The 22212-nt window shown below is 44.5% G+C and overlaps 1 protein-coding gene across 3 annotated transcripts in view; it reads left to right on the top strand.

Moving 5' to 3' along the window:
• Nucleotides 1-9890: 9890 nt before the first annotated feature.
• LHFPL3 (LHFPL tetraspan subfamily member 3) overlaps nt 9891-22212 on the top strand; it is a 244467-nt gene continuing 232145 nt past the window's right edge. For 2 of the 3 annotated variants that reach the window (XM_032105840.1, XM_032105839.1), the window contains exon 1: nt 9891-10546. In XM_032105840.1, the coding sequence (XP_031961731.1) occupies nt 10078-10546 (469 nt within the window). In that variant the 5' untranslated portion in view covers nt 9891-10077. The remainder of the gene's footprint in view (nt 10547-22212) is intronic. The other variant, XM_032105838.1, reaches the window with a different exon arrangement.

Genomic DNA, 22212 nt, shown 5'->3' with positions numbered 1-22212 from the left:
CTAGACAGGCACAGAAAGGAGCACTACAAAGGAAACAACCACACTATTTTTTACTCAGATTTGTTTTAATTTATGAGCAGTAACATTTGACACAGCCAAAGCCTGAAGCAGCTTCCCTCTGCCAGGTCTCCCTAGCCCAGGCACACCAGCGCTTTCCATCTCCTTGGCCACAGCATTCCCACAGTGAGGGAGGGACAGAGGTCCTGCAGGCTGAAAGCAAGCACCTCTTCTGTCCTCTGCCCACGGTGGGCTTCTGCAGAGAGACATCCTGCATGGCTCTGTGCAAGAAGTCTCCATGGTACCGCAGGGAAGAGCTGCATGATGCTGATGGCCCTTTGTCCCATCTTCTCCATCCCTGGTGGCTGGAAAGGACCAAGGCAGTGTTGTCACTTGAAGGCTCCAGCCCATGGTGACTTCTACAGGACTTCAACAAGACCAAATGGGATTTGCAGTTTGACAAGGAAAGCTCCCAAACTGTGAATTGGTTTCCTAAACACATATCCTAAAGACCAAGCACAAGTTTTTGGTGTGGAGACAAGGCATTCTGGGTGAATTTTTACAACCTGTGTTTTGCAAATGGGTCTATTGTAGTCATTTCTCAAAAAGACACATTATGAATCAAAAATCAATTCACATGTTGAGATATTCATTTTGAGTAATAGTACCAGGGAAAAAAAACAAGCCAGAAGTGCTCTGTTGCAATATTTTCAAAATGAAATGGTCTTGGCTTTGTTATCTAATATTCTTTCATTCTAAAATTGATCTATGTTTAGTGTTAATAAATAGTAAAAATATGTGAAAAGCGAGTAATGTATCGGACTGGATATTAGTTTCCCCTAATTTATTTTCAGTATTTTCACCAAATAGGAAAATCAATTTTTCTCACAACTCTATTCAGTATGAGTCTCTTTTCCAACATATTGGTCTCCAGTTTTCTCCTCTATTACGGAGACTCTTACTTTTTCCAGTTATATTAACTTGTGGTTTTCCCCAGATGATGACTTCTGACATTTTCATTTACATAAGTTCCCTTTAAATTTTTCTGCTATTAGTTGTGATTATAATGAGTTAGCCTCTACTGTAAGTTTCATTAATATAATGTTTATTGCCTCCTTTGGATAATGAAGCTATTAATTAAAATTTTATCTAACAAGGATCCACTGGGTATGTGACTAAATATTGCTCCAACATTGGTTTTGATTATTTTCATTGTCTTTCAAAAGGTTTTCAGTACACATTGTAAAGAGCCTATCCAAGTCACTTTAAAAATTTTGGACAAGATACTAAAAAATGCAGTATCACGTTCTCCAATAAAATCAGAATGCTATCCCACTTCCCTCCTATTGCCATTTAACTGGCAAGAACTATGTTGGATAAAACATATGCTGTGTAAACTCCCACTGTTTAATGCTATTTGGTTTCATTAGCCTCTTCATGTTGGTGGCCATTTCCATCTATTTTTCCCATCATTGTACACTTTTTTTATGCATAGTGTAATAATATTGTCTTTTTCCCACTGTAAAAGTCTGATACTTTTTTTGAGAACTATTAAAGTGTTGGCTTTACTTAACAGCTCTTTACCTTGGTACCACTATTAAGATGAAAAATTAGTTTAGAGACATTTTTGGGCCAACTATAATTTCAGCAGTACATGTGAAGTAAATATTTATTCAAATGACTGCTTGGGGCTAAAAAAAAAAGGAGACATTCCAGAAGTCCATTTGCATCAGGAGAAGGACCAAAAGCCTACATAAAGTGTTGTTCTATTTCTCAGTGAAAAGGGAAAGTTTATAACAGATGACACAAGGACTGATATTTGGTGGGATTTTTTTTTTTTTTGCTTCCTCCTCGGTGTTAAATTTGATCATATGATTAGTGCCATTATCTTTATTATAAAGAGGTGAAATTTCAGGTGTGGAATAAGTTAAAGACCATGTACATGAGTTTGCTTATTAGGGGAGCCTGCAGAAATCACTGAGGGAATTGTAAATCTTACAGACAAGAGGCTGAGGCAATATTACAGCACACATGGGGGACGACAGGTTTTAGAATATTAGGAAGATTAGAAAAGACAAATATAGTGTATGTATTCAGAAAGGGATGAGAGAGGGGTATAAACATGGAGCATACAACTGAAGAAATAACAGATAGGTAAGCTTTAATTCCTAGAGTAATATAGAAACAAACAATGTTTTTTATGGGTACATGGAAGATAAAGCAGGTTTGAGTACAGATTTATCAAGGAATGATCTTGTAAGATTTAATTTCTTCCGTTCTATTGCAGGATAACTCATAGATAAAGGCAAAGATATAGGTATCCCCTATCTCGCCTCCTTTAAGGCTTTGATGCCCTCTTAAGTAATATTTTCACAGCCAGATGAGAAAAGGTATATAGGTGAAGCTCCTGGGAGGTGAATGTGTAGGTAGGTGGTAAGGAACACTTTAAAAGAGCAGCTACTTGCTGCTCACTGATACAATGGATGTGTGTATCTTTAGCAGTTCCACACAAGTCTGCCTTGGGTTTGGTGTTACTCAATACTGTTATTAATGGCTTGAACAGTGAAATAGGTTATATGCTTATTAAGTCACTAGATTATATTAACCTAAGTGAGCTGCAGGCACTCTGGAGACCTAAGCAGTTAAATACTTAAGCTGTGCCCAGGTTAGTATAACCTGCTTGTCATCAGGGCTAATTAATCACATTAACATCTTGCTAATGTGACCATACTGCTCGGGGTAGCTGTGATATCTGTGACTGGCCCTGCATTATGCCACAGAGATTCTCTTGAAGAGAGGAATTCCACACTTTCTCCATTTAATCACATTTCCCAGTCTGCTCCAGGTCAAGATGCTGATTTACTGGCAGCTCACTTAGGTACATTTAAACATTTTGCCATAAATCCTCCTGGAAACAGCAGACTCAGTTGTGCTGTGTTGTGTAATGCCAGAGTGAATGCTCACTTTATGCTAGGATATCATCTTGCGCAGCATCAAAATCACACACTGCAGCTCCCAAGCTTCCCCTGCAGATTCCTCTATCCAAGTATTGATCAGGCCCTGTGTGTTAGAAAGGTCTGCATAGTCCCTAGTACCTACACTAGAAGAGTGGTAATTTTCCTGCTCCACATGAAAATATATTAGATTGCAGGAGGACTATGATTCTAGATCAATGCCAGAGGAGTTAATATCACCTACTTTTGCCTCCCCGTTGTATAGTTCTAAAATTAGAAGCAAGCAGAAACACTGTGCAGCATCCTAATTGGCTTGTCACTAGGGTAAAGTAACTGCCCAGCTTCTGACTTACCAGAGATCAGAAGGTTCTCTTGCTACATCCTCACTTGTTTGTTGCTTAGCCTCTTGGGAAGAAATATTTGGAAATAAATGTAACATGTACTTAATTAATTAGAATTTTTATCTATTTAAAGCATATTTTTTTATCTGGTGTGAGGTAAAATATTTTTAGTCATTCTCCACTATGAAAAAAATTGCCTGCAAACATTGTAAGTCACATCCTGACTGCAGTAATTTTACCTTGTTAAAGGCAAAGAAGGGGACTTCAACACTGGCAGGTACAATTTTTGAGAGCAACATCAAAGTTATATTGAGCATCATATAATCCTTATACAAATGACTGAATGTTTACCGTAGTGAAGTTTTAGCTACCTACATGATTCTTGGGGCTCTGGAAAGAAAACCTAAAATGCATCTTGTTGGCAGAAGAGTTTATGTACTTACCTTAGACTAGGCTGGTCCAGAGAAATATAACTCCTTCTCCACGTGAATTTCAGTCTAGGAGACATATATTAACTAAGCTTTTATTACATGAAAAACATGTCTAGACAGCAGCCTTAGCTGCACAGCTATCTTTGAAGATGTACAGCATATAGCCTGCAGCATGGTATTTCACAGCACCTTTTGTGTTGAATCTCCTGACCCTCTGGCAAACAGCTGCTGCAGCAAGAGCAGCAAGATTCCGTCACTTCAGGGGGAGTCTCCGGTGGTGTCTCTGAACGGCACGACACAGCAAGGCACCTGAAAGCTCTGTCTGGGTTAATTAGCAGCCCTGACAAGCAGGCTATGCTAGTGAGGCAGAGCACTGTGCTGGGTGGCTGCTGCTGGCAGTGAGATGACTTGCTCAGAAGAGCCCCAGGTGCAGCACTGGGCCTTGCAGAACGCCCCCGGCATTGTAACAGAGCGTACAGGGCCTCAAGAGGGAGCATTCCTTGGAGAGCAGGGACTGGAAGGTTTAGCTTCCAGCTGGTCCCTAAAGTGTTTTATTTTAGACAGTGTGTGTCAGAGTCATTTTGCAACTCCTCCAAGTTGGAGAGGCTGAGGGAAGGAAGATGAAACAGGTCTTAGCTGACTCATGTGTCATGGTGCCTTAAGTTCTCTCCATCCTCACCATGGATCTTAATAACTGTGTTCCCACCTTCCCTGAACTCACCTCATCAGCTTCATCTGTACTCCCACCTGCTCTCCCCTTCAACAGCCACTCTCCATCCCACTTTTTTGCAGGTGAACCTAGCCTGGGTTATGAAGTCCAATCTTCTGCTGTCACTGGGAACTCTGCTACTTAATCCCTTTACAGAGTTTTCTTTCTTTTCAAGGCTGGTGGGATCTTTTCTTCCTTCCAGTCTTTACTTCCACATACAGCGCAGGTACCTCTCACCTTCCTCATATCCTTTCCCTCTCATGACAGCCACTGCTCCTTGCCTGACCACCTTTCTCCCACCTGCCCCCTCTCTGCCTACTGAAGTGGATGTCTGTCATTTACAGCCAAGCACCTTGATTCAGGGTAGACTTCAGAATATGTGGCTTTTTTCTGATGATTTCACACCATTCCCCAGTGCTTCAGGATATCAAGTCCTGCAAGATTCTGGGAGTGTGGCTCCAGAATGGCCACACTGTGCTTCCCAGCTCTGCCCTTATGGGTGCCCTACAGGACTCCTCCTCCACTATCACCTTCACCAGTAGGACTAAACTCAAGAGAAATGGTACAAATCTAAGCAACTCTCTAATTTTTACAGTAGGCCTAAATTGGACCATTTGTGACTGAAACAGTGATGGCAAGAGCAGTTTCAGCAACATCAATAGCAGTAATTCTAGCCAGCCCTTTGCTGTGCCTCTCCCATGGCTGTTAACACCACAGAAATAGAAAGAAATGCCGTTTCCTACTCCCCAAGAAGGAACATTTCACCAGTGCAGCTGGGTTCCAGGGGAAAGAGAGCCAAAATGTGCAGAAACCATAATAAAATAAGACATAATGTAAAAGTTAATGCTTTGTGATAGACAGTAAGTGCTCACCACTGGTGAGGCTGTGGGTTGCCACAGCAACAGGACTACACACACCAGGCTGCACTGTGGGGCTGCTGGGGCTGCACATTGGGGCTGCTTAAAGGCCATCATCCTGCTGCCCTGAGCAAACACACCAGCACCTGTTCGCAGCCAGCTCCAGACAACACAGGACAAGGGAAAAATCGATCCAGACTGACGCATGCCTTAAGATGCTGTCTACCAGCAGTTAAGCTGTAATCAAGCCCAAAACATGCATAGGCACAAAAAGCCCTGCTTGGCCTTCATCATTGCCCCAGCTTCAGCTCACAATGAATTCTGGAAAGCAGGGAGCAGAGTGGAGACCTTCTGCTTTTTCAGGTCCTGCTATGGATATCCATGTATCCTTGGACAAAAGCTGGAGAAGCCTCAAGTCTACCATGACTTGCCTTCCTTCTCTTCAAGACTCAGGATCTAGGCCAGCCCAAATTAAAGTAGTCTGTTATTTGTGTATATCTGTATCTGTTTTGTTAAAAGGTTGTAAGAGTTATATGTAGCTATTTAAACGGGGTGAGAGTGAAATTATAAATTGTTGATAGGCACTGAGTGAACATGGTAGCTAGTGAGTGATACCACAGAAAAAGGGGAGGAAAGCCCTGGAGAGGTAGAGCAGTTCATGAATCCTTACATGCAGTTACAGATATGAAAAAACTCATAGCAGCTTGGACCTCTCTATGAACCAGAGGAAAAAACTTCTGAGGCAGAGCTGCATTTTAGGAGGTTTGGATGGGAGACACTGTTCAGAGGGGCTGGGAGGAGGCAGTCATGTGTCTGAGCAGGGACATCCCCCTCATGGAAGTTTGCCTATGTCTGTGTGAGCCTATCCTCATGTGCTCAACAACTTTTCCCAATTCCCTCAACCGTCATCAAAACTTATCATTCATTGTTTGACACCTTTATTGCTATTTATTCATGAACGTGTAACTTCCTACTACCCCATTCCCTCCTCAGAGACTTTTTTGGTGTAATTCCTCTCTTGATAACTCTTCTCCAACCATGCATTCACCCCTTCCCCCTTCCATTTTTTTTTCATTTCCCACCATGTGAATATCAATGAATTCCCAGATGTGCATTTTTTGTCAGACATTGCCTATGGCCCAGCAACTGAATGCCTGTTTTTCTTACCCATCATGTCCAAGGGTTTCCCAGCACAACACACAGCCTCTCCCCACAGTGCTCCAAACAAAATATTTAAGTAGTTCTCCACCACAGCTCCACCACTGCAAGTAACTGACATGATCCAAAGAGAAATGCTGTGATTAGAAACATTAACTAAATAACCTTGTTTATAAGCTTTTATTTTGTGTTTTGTGAAATGATCTATATAATCAAAAAATGAGCACATCCATGGTCAGATAAAATGATCAGCAGTGTGTTTCAGGCCAATTTGGGGCACAACTATACTTCTAAAGATTGTATAAGTTCTCTTTAAACTTGCCTATTTTTAACCACACATGTACAAGAAAAAAATTTAAGAACAATATAATGGTTGGAAAACCCAGTACTGAAGAGGATTTGCCAAAAAAAGAGCCATCTGTGCCACTTGATTTACGTCCCTTTGTTCTGCAAGCATGCTCACATGCTAATTGGTAAACAGGAGCCTATCTTATCAGGCGCAGGAGACAGCAGCTGCTGTCCAGAAAGATCAGGATGATGAGAATCCTGTTTCACCTGTTGAAGAAGCTTTTGGTGACAATCCTGGCTCAAAACTCAGACTTTTTTAGATGAGACTAGATGGCAGCCACAGGGCTGGGACCCAGTTAATTTTCAGGGAGAAAAATCGTGGAGGTACAACATTGTTGGAGAAAATAGATAATCTTCTGAGAATTAAGATGATGAAAGCTGTCCAGAAGAGCTGGGGACTATCCCTTCTTCTGCCACAGAATTCTTCTGTGATGCCAGGCACAAAGCTTAAAATTTTTCATAGATGAGCAGTACCTCAGTATGGCTCCTTCTGAGGCCTTGTTTTCAGAACTGCTGCAACCAAAATCCATGGGAAGTCTGCTCTGAGAAATAAGGTCCCAGCTGCCTTTTAACTATTCTGTCCAGAATATTCCAACCTTCTATCTCATAGAGACATTCTATTTTCTAATGCTATGAGGCACACATATAATTGTGTTAAGAACCATAAAAGTACCTCCTATGCCTGTCTTCAGGTATTCTGAAGAAATTGTGATACCAAAAAGTGAGACTAGAGGTTTCAGAGCTCGAGAGGGACAAACCAGAGAGATGCAGATGCCCCCAAACCAGACATCTAGTACCACTTTCCCATTTCCAATGCAGTAAACTGAAGGACTCATGGGTATCACCTGAAGTCCATGTGAAATATATGCCCTTTTGGTGCTGGAGACCAGAGAGGACATCCTAGGACAACCAAACCAATCACTGCCTAGGCACAGGTCTTTTTTCCACAGTCTTTTACTTAGCTTTTCAGCAGAATCCTAGTTTCTTCCCCTGCTTCTGGCCTTTCCTCTTCTTGTACAGACTGGCTCCCACATTTACCTACCCTAGTCTGACTCTTGTTTCCCAGCTTCTTCTCAAAACTCAGTATTTTGTCCTCATCAGCTCTGTTAGCCCATTTCTTCTACAAGCAACTTGTTTCTTCTTTCCTGACTCTTCCCAGGTCCATATCTCTGCTTCCTGCCATACCAATTCCTAGGTTCATCTTTCTTGAATGTGTGCACATTTACAGGCCCACTACCACTAAACCTCCCATTTGGCACAGATCCCTTCCCCACTACTTCCCTTTTTGGGTTTTGGTTTGGTTTTGGTTTTTTTTTTTTTAATCTCACAGAACATCCTTCCCAACCCTCCCTCCGACCTCCATTCCTAAATTGTCTTGGGCCACTTCAGGCCTCCTTCCTGCCTTCTATATCTGGCTCGTATTGTCTGCACCTCCACACTGCACGACCGCTTAGACGGGGAAGAGAGGCATCCTGCACCGAGCCCTGGGGCCTGGCAAACCCCAGCCTGAAGAAAACAGAAGCGAGCATCGAAGAACCATCACTCCTCCTGGTGCTCGAGGCTGGAACAAGTTCAGCTCTTCTCTGAAGGCGGCATATGAGCAGTCCGGTCACGCGCAGCAGCTGCAGCAGGAGCACGACGAGGCAGCCAGCGGAGCGCACCCGGGCACCTCCAGCAGCACTGGACAAAGCCCACTCGGTGTGAACCAAATCTCCAGGAATTTTAGCAGTACTTTGCACATTTGGACCTGCCTACCTAAGGAAGCGAGGCAAGTGTGAGGATTTGGGGTCCACACTACCTATGCTGCCTGTGTCTTAAGCATTCCCATGCCATGTGTCCCAAGGGCAGTGCATGACTGACTGCACGGAGACGGCTCCCTTTGTGCTCCCACCCTTCGGTCACAGCTTCCCCATCTCTGACTGTCCCCGACTCGAGCGCGGCGGTCTGAAACTGGTAGCAGGTGCTGCCCCTTCTTAAACTGCTCTGCGGGAAACTTGGGAAGGGCTGGCGTTGCCGCTGCATTGGGCTACGCCTGGTTACTGGCAGTCGTGGGGCAGAAATCAAACTTCGCCTGAAACAACTGAAAATTTAAGGAATGCCAGGAGTCATTTCCACGGGAGGCTCTCTCCCTCCTGCCGGCGCCGCGGAGCGCCAGTATTTAACTGAGCGCGGCCCCTGCCGGCACGGCGCGGCAGCAGGACCGCTCGCTCTGCCGAGCTTACTGCTGTGAGCTCGGGCTCAGCGCACAGGTCGGGGACTGCAAATCCAAGTGTCACTGGCACAGGAACGATTATTACCAGATGCTAATTGCTCGTTAATGTATGCTAATCACTGCTGCATGCCAGCGCGCTCAGCGCACCGAGTGCCAGGCAGAAGCACTGGGCTGGAGCGGAGCGGCCCCTCTCAGCCTCGGCCCCGCGCTGAGAGCCGCCACCGCGCCCCACGGCTGCGCTGTGTGAGCACAGCGCTCTCCTCCGCGGCCGCCATCCCGCTCCCGAGGCGAGGAGCGGCCCCTGGGGATTCCTGCCTCCCCCGGGCTCCAGGCTTTGCCCAGAGGAGGTTTCCTTCAGCCGGGAGACAAGCGTCTCCGGCTCCCCCCGCGCCAGGGCAGGCACCGCCGCTCACCCGCCGCAGGGGACCCAGCAGGTGCCGCCCCCGGCTGGAGAGGGGATGATGTTTTGTGCGGGGACGGGAACACCACACACACGTTCTAAACTTTAGAACTCGCTGCCTGAACATGCCTCCCAGGACGCGCTGCAGGAGCAGCGGCGAGAGCGGGTCCGCTCGGCAGCCGCTGTCCCGGCCGGGAGAGGCGCCCGCGGGCTGAGGGGAGCCGCACACAGGGCTCGCCCTGCCCGCCCGGGGAAAGGGCGCCGGCGGCCCCCTCGCCCCCGCCTGCCGCCGCCACCACCTCCCCTCGAGGCCGGCCCTGACCCGTGCCCCCGCCGTGGCTGCGCAGGGCGGCGGGACGCCCGCGGCGGGCAGTGCGCGGGTGGCGCCCGGCGGCGGAGGGCGGGCTGCGGGGCGGGCGGTGCGCGGGGCTGGCGGCGCTGCGCTGCGCCCCGATAGGCGGCGGCGGGCGGTGTCGGTGCTGCCGCCGCTGCCGCGGCTGCTGGTGCTGGCGCGGAGCCGCTGAAGCCCGGCAGAGGGGCTAGCCGGCTCTCGCACGCAGCGGCGGCGGCGGAGCGCGTCGCGTCGAGCGGAGCGAGCGGGGAGGAGGAGGAGAAGGAGGAGGAGGAGGAGGAGTAGGAGGAAGGGGAGGGGGGTATCTTCTCGGCGAGGATGCCCGGAGCGGCTGCAGGGACGGCGGCTACAGGAGCAGGCTCGTCAGGAGCGGTAGCAGCGGGGATGCTCCCAGCTCAAGAGGCGGCCAAGATCTACCACACCAACTACGTGAGGAACTCGCGGGCCATCGGCGTGCTCTGGGCCATCTTCACCATCTGCTTTGCCATCGTCAACGTGGTGTGCTTCATCCAGCCGTACTGGATCGGGGACGGCGTGGACACCCCGCAGGCGGGCTACTTCGGGCTCTTCCACTACTGCATCGGCAACGGCTTCAGCCGGGAACTCACCTGCCGGGGCAGCTTCACGGACTTCTCCAGCCTACCCTCGGGAGCCTTCAAAGCTGCGTCCTTCTTCATCGGGCTCTCGATGATGCTCATCATCGCCTGCATCGTCTGCTTCATCCTCTTCTTCTTCTGCAACACAGCCACTGTCTACAAGATCTGTGCCTGGATGCAGCTGACCTCGGGTGAGTGGAGGCAGCGGCCCCGGTGCTGGGGGGCTCCGCGCTGCACTGCCCTGCCCGGCACAGCCCGGCCCGGCCCGAGGGGCACGGGCGGCTCTGGACAAACTTGCGGCGCCGGTGCGGGTCAGGAGGGAGTCGGGGAGCGGCGGGGGACGGGTGGCGAGGGCCGGGGGTGGCCCGCCGGGGCAGGCCGGGAGAGGGTGTTTGGGGGTGCCGCGACACATCGGCAGCGTCGCAGAGCGGTGCCGGTGCCTGTCCCGGGCCGCCCCGCCGCCTGCCTGGGCGTGGGCCAAGTCAGGCTCAGCCGCAGCTCCTCGCACCCCTCCGACAGTCGCCCGGGGGAGCTGCCTGGTTTCGGTCTGTGAACCCACCCGTGGGCATCCAGCAGCTCCAGGGACGGCGGGCGGCGGCGGGCGGCAGCGGGCGGGTGTCCTCCAGCGCGTAGTCTGTTGTAAAGGTCAGGAGAAAATGGCAGTGGGGACACTTCGAGCAGGCGACGGTGGATGAAGGCAGCTGTCCGCCTGTTGGAGCTTCGTCCCAGTCCCATCTGGCCAAGGCAGAGCCCACTTCGGCTCCGTGGGAGGGGTTGGCGAGGTCTTTTTGCTAGCGAACTGGAAGGGCAGCTGAGGTCGTTGGATGTGGCATGCACGAGTTTTGGTTGTGGTCTGTTTCACTTGTTCACAAGGTTTATTTTCCACTGTATGTTAGGAGCGTAGAGAAAAAGAATTTATTTCAGTTGCTGATTTTGTCTCAGAAGATCTCCCGACTTCATTTGACTTTCCCCATCACATCCAGTGTCTCCCTGGGGAAAGCGTATAGTAAGAAAGAGGGAGAACACCAAGACATATCTTTCTGCATTTCCAGCACAGCTTTCCCTCTGAGTTAGCAGAGAGCTGGTTATTTGTGTGCAGCTGGGAGGATAAGGAGAAAACAGTGGTCTGTAGAATTAAGATAGTAATATAAGCAGTTTTAGCAAGACAGAAAATATTAATTCTTCAATCATTTGGAAAAAAAGGGGCTAAAATCGAAGCATACCTGTTACCTGTCCTCTTGGTAAAACCCTGAAACTGAGAAGTTTTGAAATAAGCAGGAATGAGGTGTTAGGGAAACATAGCAAAATGTCACCAAAATGGGCTCACAATCACTTTTTCAGTCCCCTTAATTGACCTACATTCGTTTCAGTTTCCAAGCAAAAATTCTTTTGAGTTTTTTACTGAACAGCTTCAGCATTATTCAATTTGCCACCTAGTCCATGAGACTTTGTGGAATTTGTTGGTTTGTATGAAACAGCTTTAGCCATTTCTCTCGCTGCTGGTGTTTTTCTGTGTGCTATTATACATTTTTATACTGTTTCCATCACTGAAGTGTCCTGGTAATTTCTTTCTGTATCATTTGGGGAGTGATCTGAAGGCGCTTGAGGTTGGTAGGTTTTTCCCCAATTCCAGCAAGTCTAGTTTTACGTTCACTATCTCTGCGCTGGGAACCCTCTTGGATGCTGGTGGCTTCTCTGATACGGTCTGGTTAATTGTACAGAGTCATGTCACTTGGCTCTGGGCAGAGTTTCATTTTTGCACCACTGATGTCTCCTCTGCTCCATTAAGGACTACTGCTTCCAGCTGTCTCCTCTCCTTATGGCTCTGCTGCTAAAAGGTGCCATGAATATTCAGTTTTGATACATTTCAGCATGTTTTGTTCATGTCCAGTATGCAGTAGGACAGCACAATTGCCAAATCCCTTGCACTTTCCAACACCAATATCTATTTATATGGTTGCACTTCTTCATGCCAGGAGACGCTAGTGCATAGTAGATAAAATGAATCCGATTCCTTTACTGCATTTCTGCACAGGTGAATAGTAATGTTTAGAAACCCCCACATGCAACGGGTCTACTGGAGCCCAAGGAGTCTATACCATGCTGCACATGTGCAGGTGTGACTGGAGATACGTTTTCAGGCAAAGCAACACAGAATTTTTGACATCTCCGAAGCTGGTAGATGCACTGTTGCCATTAAAAGTCAAAAAAAGGAGCTTTATGTCAGCAGAAGAATCACTTCTCAGGCTGCTTCCCTCCAAAATTAATAAGGGAATACATGCATAGCCAAGTGGTTGTTTGCTGTGTTTCCCAATTTGTACACGAATGCCCTGGAAGAATTACAGCAATGCTGGGTGTTGAAAGAACCTGACTTCATTGGTTGCTGAATGTTTTACCTTAATTCAGTATTTACCTCACTGTTCATTTCTGTATTACTTAAAAAAGTTTCCTCAAGGGAGAAAAAACCACCAAAAAGTCCATATTGGTTCGGGTTGCATCCTTTGAAGAAGAAAACAAAGGTGGTGGGACAGAAGGAAAACTTAGAGTAAAATGTGCAGGACAGGAGTGTTAAAATGGTATTTTTTCTTTGAGCTCTATGACCTACTTCTGTTATTAGTTTATTGTTTGGAGAGTAAAAGTAATAAATAATAGTAATCCTAAAATGCTTATCTCACAAAAACCAATATAGTAATGTCATATACATATGCATATAGTTCTGTGTAGTACAGGAACAAAATTGAATCTGAAGTAGTGAAATAGAGAAGCATGTGAATATAGCTTTGATTTTGCTTGCTATTATGTACCTTCATAGTGTTAGCATTTGGTTAGGTCATATAATACTTAAAATGGATGCAATTTAAATCTTGTTAGAATCAGGTTTCTGACTTGGGATCATGCTTGATTTAGGATTGCAAATAAAAGCTTAGGAACTTATTTCTTTAGAAGAAAGATTTTGATCACAGTCTGTCTTGCATGAGTCATTTTAAATTGTCAGCATGATATAGCTCTTGTTTTGAAGAGGTGTTTTTTAAATAAGAAAAAGATAAACAATATCTTGGACACATACACTTTCAGTCCTTGTTGCTGTCTAATCATGTCTATGACTAGACATGTCTATGTCATGATAAAGAAGAAAAATCCTGAGAAAAAAGGTATTTCCTGTGTGTACATGAGTATAACATAGATTAGATAGCCTTATGATTTAGCTGTGGCTTAGACTGCTTTTTTTGTTCCGTGTGCATTATGCTGTCAGGGTACACTTAATACTTTGAGAGCCAGTGTTGGCAGTCTCGTTCTCCATCTCCTAACCTCCTCTTCTGCAACTGCAAAATCATAGGTACAAGCACTTGCATATGCACTTACCTAATTTGAGCAGCTGCATGAATACAAACTCTTGAAATCATTAGGAATTAGGTATTGTTCTTTATTACTCTACACCAAAATTTGCAGGAAACCTCACAAATAAAGATAATTCTTGAGATCTATCCCTGTATCGGTTAAGTAAACACTTCAGTTCTGTCATTGTGATTTTTTTCACTATTAGATATTTGTCATTACTTTTTTCCTTTACGAGGATGTTTCAAGTTATAAGAAAGAAAAAAAGAAAGAAAGCAAAAGAAAGGCATAAAAGTGTCCCATGGACAAGTAGGATGAAGCCAATATATAGGTTTTTCAAAAGATGCCTGAGCCCATGGCCACAGTAAGAGGACCGTTGAACAAAACATAAAAGCTCTGGCAAACCACAGTCCAGTGATCTGGCAAACCACAGATCCAGTAACATGGGCCCACAAAAGCATCAGAGCATCATCTTGCCCTTTGTATTTTCAGTTCTCCAGCACTTGTGCTCAGGGACTTCCTCAGGTGGATCTTGGCATTTAAAAGCTCTTGCTGGATTTTTTTTTTTTTTGAGACTTTGGTCGCTTTTTGAACCTGTGCAAACTTCTAGCATTTACAGTGCTCCAGAGCTAGGAGTTCCACAGCTTGATACTGTGTGCTGTGTGAAGATGCAGAGGTTTTTGTGGTTTAAATCTTGTGCCTGCCAATTTCATTTGATCCTCTCAGCTCATGCATTGGAAGAGGCTGTGAACAGGGAACTTGGAGACACATCCCCTGTCCTGGCTCTGATTACACCTTTGTTGTATCCACTCAGTTACCTGTTATGAGGTCTTTGGCTTCTTAGTCAGTCCTTAGTTTTAGGTTGTACCAAACTTGTGATCATCCCTGCTGCCCTGCCTATTGCCACTTCCAGTCTGCTGTATCTTCTCAGAGTCTGTGGGACCAGAGCTACACACAGTATTCAAGACAGACAAACCAGCCATTCATACAGTGACTTAATAACATTCTCTCTTCGTTCTTTATTCCTTTCCTAGTAATTAGTAATACTCGATTTTTCCCTGTTAGTGATCAGTGGGCTGATGTTTTCACACAACTGCCTATTATAATCCCAATATCTCAGTTCTGAAGTGGTAATAATCACCTTGGGGCACATAACTTTGTGTAGTTAGGTTTTTTCCCCCTTAAATAAATGACTTCATATTTATCTACATTGACTTTAATTTGACTTTTTATTGCCTAGTCATTCAGTATTGTAAAGTCCTTCTTCATAGTCAACCCTTATCGTAGCTACCCTGCATGAGTATCAGCAGCTAACTTTGTAACCTCACCATTTATCCTGTTTTCCAGCTCATTTATAAATAAGCAAGTAGCTCCCAAGTTCCAGCACAGATCCCTGCAGGATTCCACCACTGACCTCTCTCCACTTGAAAAATTGACAGTAGTGTCCTACCATCTGTTTCCAATTATTTATCCTTGCAAGGGCATTTATTTTTATCCTCTAGGAGTCTAGGTTTTTTAAGACTTACAAATGACAGATTCATCAAATGTCTTTTGGAAATCCAAGTAAACGTTGTTAGTGAAAACTCCATGGTGCACATTATTTTTTACTTCTTTGGAGAACTCTAGTAGTTTTGTGAAAAATTACTTCAAATAGTTGTATTGGCCTTACCTTACTTCCTTTCTTCACACAAATATGTCCTCTTTGTACACATGCTGGCATACACTGTTTCTTTCATGGTTTTACTGATTTACATGGTGCAGGCGTCAGTCTTTCTGTAGTTCCCCAGGTTTTCCCTGGACTTGTTTTAAACTGTTTTTTAAAACTGGTTTCCTATGACTCAACTGCCAGTTCTTTGAAGCCAGAGCAGCCATAATGAAGAGGTTATTACATGCCACAGTTAAAAGTTTGTTTAAAACAGGGAATTGTTTCAGAATGAAAAGGAGAAATTCCTCAGTGCAACTGTGTTGTTTGCCTTTATGCTTGAAATCAGTCTGCAGGACCAGGTGACTTTTATGTAAGAGTCTTAAAAGGCTTGACCTTGATGCTCTTGGAGCCTTTGTTACTGCTGTTTGACAGATCTTGGTATAGGGGTGAATTCTAGAAGGCTAGGAAAAAGCTAGCCTTGCACCAGTATTTGAACAGGGTGTCTCATGGAGTCAGACAAAGATCTTGTTTGTAGCCTCAGTATCCTTAACAATTTGTTGAGAGAGTCATTTACATTTATGGCTCCTGAACTTTGCAGGTGGCACAAAAATTATTTGTTTAATAAATGATAGTTATTTGTCTAATAAATTACAGTAAGGATAGCTAATTGCAGGGACTGATTTGGATGTCATAAAAACATGGGCTTATTTCTACAACTTTTGTTTTAATACACCAAATGCAGTGTAAGACTACTAAGAATCAGAATCATGGAATCACAGAACCATAGAATGGCCTGGGTTGGAAGGGACCTTAAAAATCATCCAGTTCCACCCCCCTGCCATGGGCAGGGACACCTTCCACTAGATCAGTTTGCTCAGAGCCCCATTCAACCTGGTCTTGAACACTCCCAGGGATGGGGCATCCAGAACTTCTCTGGGCAACCTGTTTCAGTGTTTCACCACCTTCACAGTAAAATATTTCTTCCCGATATGTAATCTAAACCTACTTCTCAGTTTCAGTTTGAATCCATTTCCCCTTGTCCTGTCATTATGTTGCCTTGTCAATAGTTCCTCTCCATCTTTCTTGTAGGCTCCCTTTAGGCACTGGAAGTCCACAATTAGGTCACCCCAAAGCCTTCCAGGCTGAACAATCCCAGTTCTCTGAGCTTTTCCTTCACCTTTCCTCATAGGAGAGGTGCTGTATCCCTCTAATCAACTTCATGGCCTTTCTCTGGACTTGCTCCAAAAGGTTCATGTCCTTCCTGTGCTGGGGACCCCAGAGCTGGGTGCAGCACCACAGGTGGGGTCTCACCAGAGCAGAGCAGAGGGACAGAACCCAATTTAGAGAGAAGGATGTTGTGGGGACCATGTCAAGGCTTCACAGAAGTTCAGGTAAGTGACATCCACAGCCTTTCCCTTGTCCACTAATGTAGTCACCCCATCATAGAAGTCCACTGGGTTGGCCAGGCAGAACAGGCACTTGGTGAAGCCATGCTGGCTGTCCAAAATCACCTCCCTGTCCTTCATGTGCCGTGGCACAGCTTCTAGGACAATCTGTTCCATGATCTTTCCAGGCACAGCGGCTGACAGGTCTGTAGTTCGCAGGATCCTCCTTTCTACCTTTTTAAAGATGGGTACAATGTTTCCCATTTTCCAGTCACCTGGAACTTTCACCTGAGCCCTATGACTTTTCAGGTATCAGGGAGAGTGGCTTGGCAACTACACCAGCCAATTCCCTCAGGACTCTGGGATGCATCTCATCGGTTCCCACAGACTTACATATGTGCTGGCTAGTGGTCATGAACCTGACCTGTACTTGCAGTCGGAAGCATTTTGCTCTCCCAGCCCCTATCCTGCAATGCACGCTCTCAAGAGGTGTAGGAAGAGCGGTTGCCATTGAAGACTGAGGCAAAAAACAGTTGTTGAGTACCTCAGCTTTCTCCTTGTCCATTGTTACCAGTTTTCCAGCATTGCTCACCGGGGGCACATCTTCTTTGACCTTTTTTTCTGGTTAACACACCTGTAGAAGCACTTCTTGTTACTCTTTGCCAGGTTCAGTTCCTGCTTCAAAAAATGTAGGAGGTGTCCTACTGGTGGGAAAATTATGAAATTACATGTTATGGAAAACAGTTATTTAGAAGAGAAATTAGAGACTGTGGTAGATGGACATCTGTATGTGAGCTCTCACTGCAATGAAAAAGTCCAGTGTTGTCCCTAAATGTGTATTCAAAAAATGGGACTGCCTTTACCCATAGTGGTATCCATGCCTGTTCTGTCTAGGTCAAATATCTTTCAAGATGCCCTTTCAAGTATAAAGTAGAAAGAATCTCAGAACTGATTTAAATAAATGAAAGGAGAAGAGCTAAAAGGATGAATTTTCTTGCTATTCAAAAGAAGATTAAAAATTGACAGATGATGGCGTATGAGGACCTACAGGGGAAGATTTCAAGTCACGCAGTGCTCCTTAACTTGACAAATGCTGTGTTTGGAAGCTGAAGTTACACAAATTTGCATTAGCCATGAGGTATGTACATTTGTAACCTTTTAAGTTTCATTTTTCATTTGTTAATTGTCTTTACTAACTCACCAGAAGCAAAGGACCTTAACCAACAGCGCTTCCAGCTTTTGTTGCCACTAGGTACCCCACATGTAAAATGGGGAGGCACATGGGAGGCAAAAGGGAGAGGAAGACAAGTCCAGGAATACTGAGCAGGTTTTTGAGCTTGAGTTTCATCATTGATGCTGATTTTAACAAGAGCATTAACACCCTCACGCCACCTGCAGGGTGAGATGACTGAAGTTATTTAATGGTCTCTGAACAGTAGTGGGTGTTGGACCATCAGGAAGAAAATTCTGAAAAATCAGTGTTCTTGGAGGCTCTGACCATGGTATGATGAGTATTGCCTCTGCATTTTGGGGAAACAGGGTGCTGGAGCTGTGCAGGTGGGCAGGGAGCAGGGAAAGAGCCCAGTGCTCTCCTTGCCAACAAATGGACTGTCTCATCAAGCCTTTGAGGACATCTAATTCAAGCAGGCCTGGTGCATGTGCTTCTTGTTCCCAGAGGAGAAATCATGCTTCCAGTCCGATGTTCTGTATGTTAAGCTCCAGAGGAGAATTTCCCATTGGGTTTTAAAAGAGATCCCTAGAGCCTTCCTCATCCTTGCCTGGGAATGCCCCATGGTAGCCTGTGCTCTGCTGCTGTCACACTGGCTGTGATGAGTATTACCGTTGGGAAGTGCTTGTGCCCCCACATGATTCAGAAGGTTAGTTGGGGAGGTTGGAAAGATTACCTGAAGGTTTTAGTGGGAAGTTGTGGGTGAAGTGAGTGATGGGGCTGTGCAGCTTTTTCAGTTTCATTACTTTGACGTAAACATTTTAGTATACTTAATGCTTGTCTATAAAAACGAAGGTAAAAGGTGTATTGTGTGAACAGTGGAAATGAGGGAGAAATGCTGTGCCCAATGTCTTGTCTCTATTTCCCTAAATACTCTGTGCCCACAGTACCAAAAGTTCTCTCCTGCATCCTATGATCTCATGCCTTCAGTAGCTAAACTCTCCAGCTCCTCACAGGCTCCCCATCTATATAGTTGACAAAGGCACAGCATGTGCTATACCTGGCAGAAGGCTATTTGTCTGTTGGTTGCCATCAACCTCAAGATGTCCTCAAGTTGCCATCTAGATTTTTTAAAGGATAAACTATCCCTGTCTTTTCACTGGCGGGAAATTGGGATTCTTTCTGCTTCCAGCTTTTTCACAAAACTTGAATGAGTTTAGTGTCTTGGAGGCTTGTAGCATCAGTCAAATGTGGTTGAAATTGGTCATCAGGCTCAAAATCACACAGCCACATCGGTCTTGATCCCAGAAGTAACCTGTCTAAAATGTATCATGTAAGAAATGAATATCTTTTATTTGTATGAGTGATTTGAGATTTGGTAGCAAAATTTGTTTTTTGAAGGATAGAGGTATTTTGGGAATGGGGAAGAGATATTTTCTTTTGGTTTAGAGTGTAATAAAAATTTCAGCATCTTATGACTGTCCCAATTGCCTTTTATGAACATCCTGGGGGCTGTGGTCCACTGTTTGAAAAACAGTAAGATAACAGAATAGTAAGATATAAAAGGAAATTCATAAAGTTATCCAGGCTATTTGAGGACGAATACCATTTTACTGGGAAAAAGTATATGTACTAGGGGAGAAAGAAACTGGGAGAGAGTTTAAAAGAGGAGAATATCACCTATTGAAATGTGGGGAGCTGAGAACGTGGATATGGTTAGGAAAGAGAAATGGGAGTGGGGTTTTGGAAAGTGGCTGGTGTCAGTGCAGCTCTATTTTCTTGCAGCTGAAGGAACATTGCTGGCATAGGGTACAGCTGCTGCTGAGTTCTTTCAGGGAATCCTTCTAAAAGTTTAATGAAGAAAATTGCTATATGCCACAATGAAGCCAGGAAGAGGGAAACATACGGATATTATCAGCAGTAAAAAGGCATAGAAGAAAAGAAGGCTAGATTTCAAACATGAAGGTTATTTTACCTTTTGAGAATTGAACCTTTTTAGCACTGTGGTATAAACAGCATTCGCTTTGATCTTGCAAACATAAAGACAGCAGACATATAAGAAGAGAAAATCTGTGGTACGATCAGATGGTGTGGACTCAATATTTGAAAACTAACAAGATCCGGCTGTGAGGAATGGCAGGGTCACAATACTGAGGCATCACAAAGGAAAAAATAAAAACATTTTTGCTCAGAAATGATGAAATGAAAAAAAAGACATGAACAAGGCTATAGCCTGGAAAATCTGCAGAATTTGATAACATCAGTTGCTATCAGCATTGTTAAAAATGCAGTGGCAGCAGCATGACAGTGAATAGCTAGAATACGCATTACTGTGTAGAACAGTGTGCAGCTCCCAATTACTAAGAGAGAATTACGGCTAGAATCCTTAAAAAGGGAAATATAATAGACTTCAAGATCTATCTATTCTAAGAAAGATATTATCCACATTGGCATTCAGAGATGCAGAAGACTTGAAACAAGCTGGCCTTAGAATGAGAAGGTCATACTTACTGGGGGAAAAGGTTCCTTTATTTTCTCCTTGAGAAGCCAGATGCAAATTTATGAATTTCATTGATTTTAAAAGGTAGCTGATGGCGTCTGTGGAGAGCCTCTTTGACACAAGCACGTCATGTGCTATTTCAGAGAATATTATTCAATCAAGTAATTGAGAGTGCATCAGAAGGAGAAAGCTACTGAATAAATGGTTAGAAATAAATTACTACAAACAGTTGATGAGTTGTCACACATTCCACTTTCTTTATTATTCTGGTTATCTTTCAAAAGGAAAAGTTTATAGAGAAGGCTAGACATGCTGTACTTGCAAAGTCAAAGACAAATATTCTGAGTTCAGAGGTTCAGAAAACACTACTTGTGAAACCTTGGGAGGTTCTTTTGTTTACTTCTAGAAGTCAAAAGTCATGTGCCTTACTTTGCAGAAGTTGGTTGAATAAGGTGAGTGATCTCATTCAATTGCCATGGCCAGGATGTGCCTTGTCCTGTCATGCTAAACCGTACCTCTGCAACCTACTATAGCTTATTGGTCATGGTGAACCTTGTGTGCAGCAGAAGTGTGAATAAAATAGGACAAGGTCCCTTAAGATCAGGGAAGATTTTTAGCAATGTCTCTTCCTCCCGATTGACCTTTTGCCTTTTCCTGTGGAATAACAGGTTTCTGCAGTGGCTGCAGAAGGTGAATGCTCCTCAGCTTCATGGAATTTCTTGATGGGGGCAAGAGCCTTGGAGAGGGTTGTTTTGCCCAGAGGTAACAGCTTGCAAGCATGAAACACCAACATAAATGATCCTGTGCCTCTTGGAGAGACATTTCTGCACTGAGCCATCTTAGCTTGCCAGGGCCCAACAAAAGATGTGGTTGCTTTGCCTGTAGCTGCAAATTAACCACGTCCAGAGTCCCCCTCTGCTGTAGAGTCAGCTGGCACACTGGCCATTGTCCATATTACTACATTTTTTACCTTTCTAAAACTGGGTCACTAGAATTATTCTGCCTGTTGGGAACTGTTCCTGGCATGTCCTATCTTGCAAACTGTGCCCTGGCAATATTTTGGAAGATTGTTAGATGGAACAGACTAAAACCACTCCTGTGACACATGCTGGGGGACAATTCTAACAATTTAGTAGCGTAGACAGTTGATTTTCAATGCCTGGGAATGCTCCTTGGTACTGCTTCATTTATCTGTGTAGACATAACCAATACGTAGCCAAGTTTCAAAATGAGGAGCTCAAGAATTATCTGTGCAGGAAAATTAAGGTCACATGAGATTTAGTATTTTAATTTGAATCAATTTATAACTGCAACTTAGTGCCATTGCATAAACTTCTGATTTGCTTTGTTTAAATTGACAACAAATAATCTCTGGCTGAAAAACTTACATGAAATGTAGTTACCTTTAAAACTAGACTTAGTAGTCACCTTGAAAAAGAAAGATGTTTATAACTTTTGGCAAGAGGAAGAAGTGATCAAAAATGCAGAACAAACCATAAAAAAGGGTTTTCACCTAGAGGCAGTGGAAGAATGTTACCCATGAGTCTAAAAATCATAAATGAGACTTCTCTCTGATGCAGACTGAGTGTTTCAAAATCAGATTTCCCACAGGTATCTTCAGCTTGGCTAATACATCTTTGAACAGTATAAAACTGTTATGCATTGAGTGCATATACTTAAGAGACATTCAGTATAATTTCACAAAGAGTTAATTCAAAATTTTAAGATTAATTTTATGAGAGAAGTATTAGACTTTCCATGAAAATAAAATTACTCATCATTGTAGCTTTATGTTCCTCTAAAGAAAGTTCATTATTACTTGG

This window comes from Corvus moneduloides, chromosome 4 (assembly GCF_009650955.1).
Source record: "Corvus moneduloides isolate bCorMon1 chromosome 4, bCorMon1.pri, whole genome shotgun sequence".
Lineage (NCBI taxonomy): Eukaryota > Metazoa > Chordata > Aves > Passeriformes > Corvidae > Corvus > Corvus moneduloides.
The sequence above is the reverse complement of the archived record's forward strand: the minus strand, read 5'-3'. Positions and strand labels throughout refer to the sequence as shown.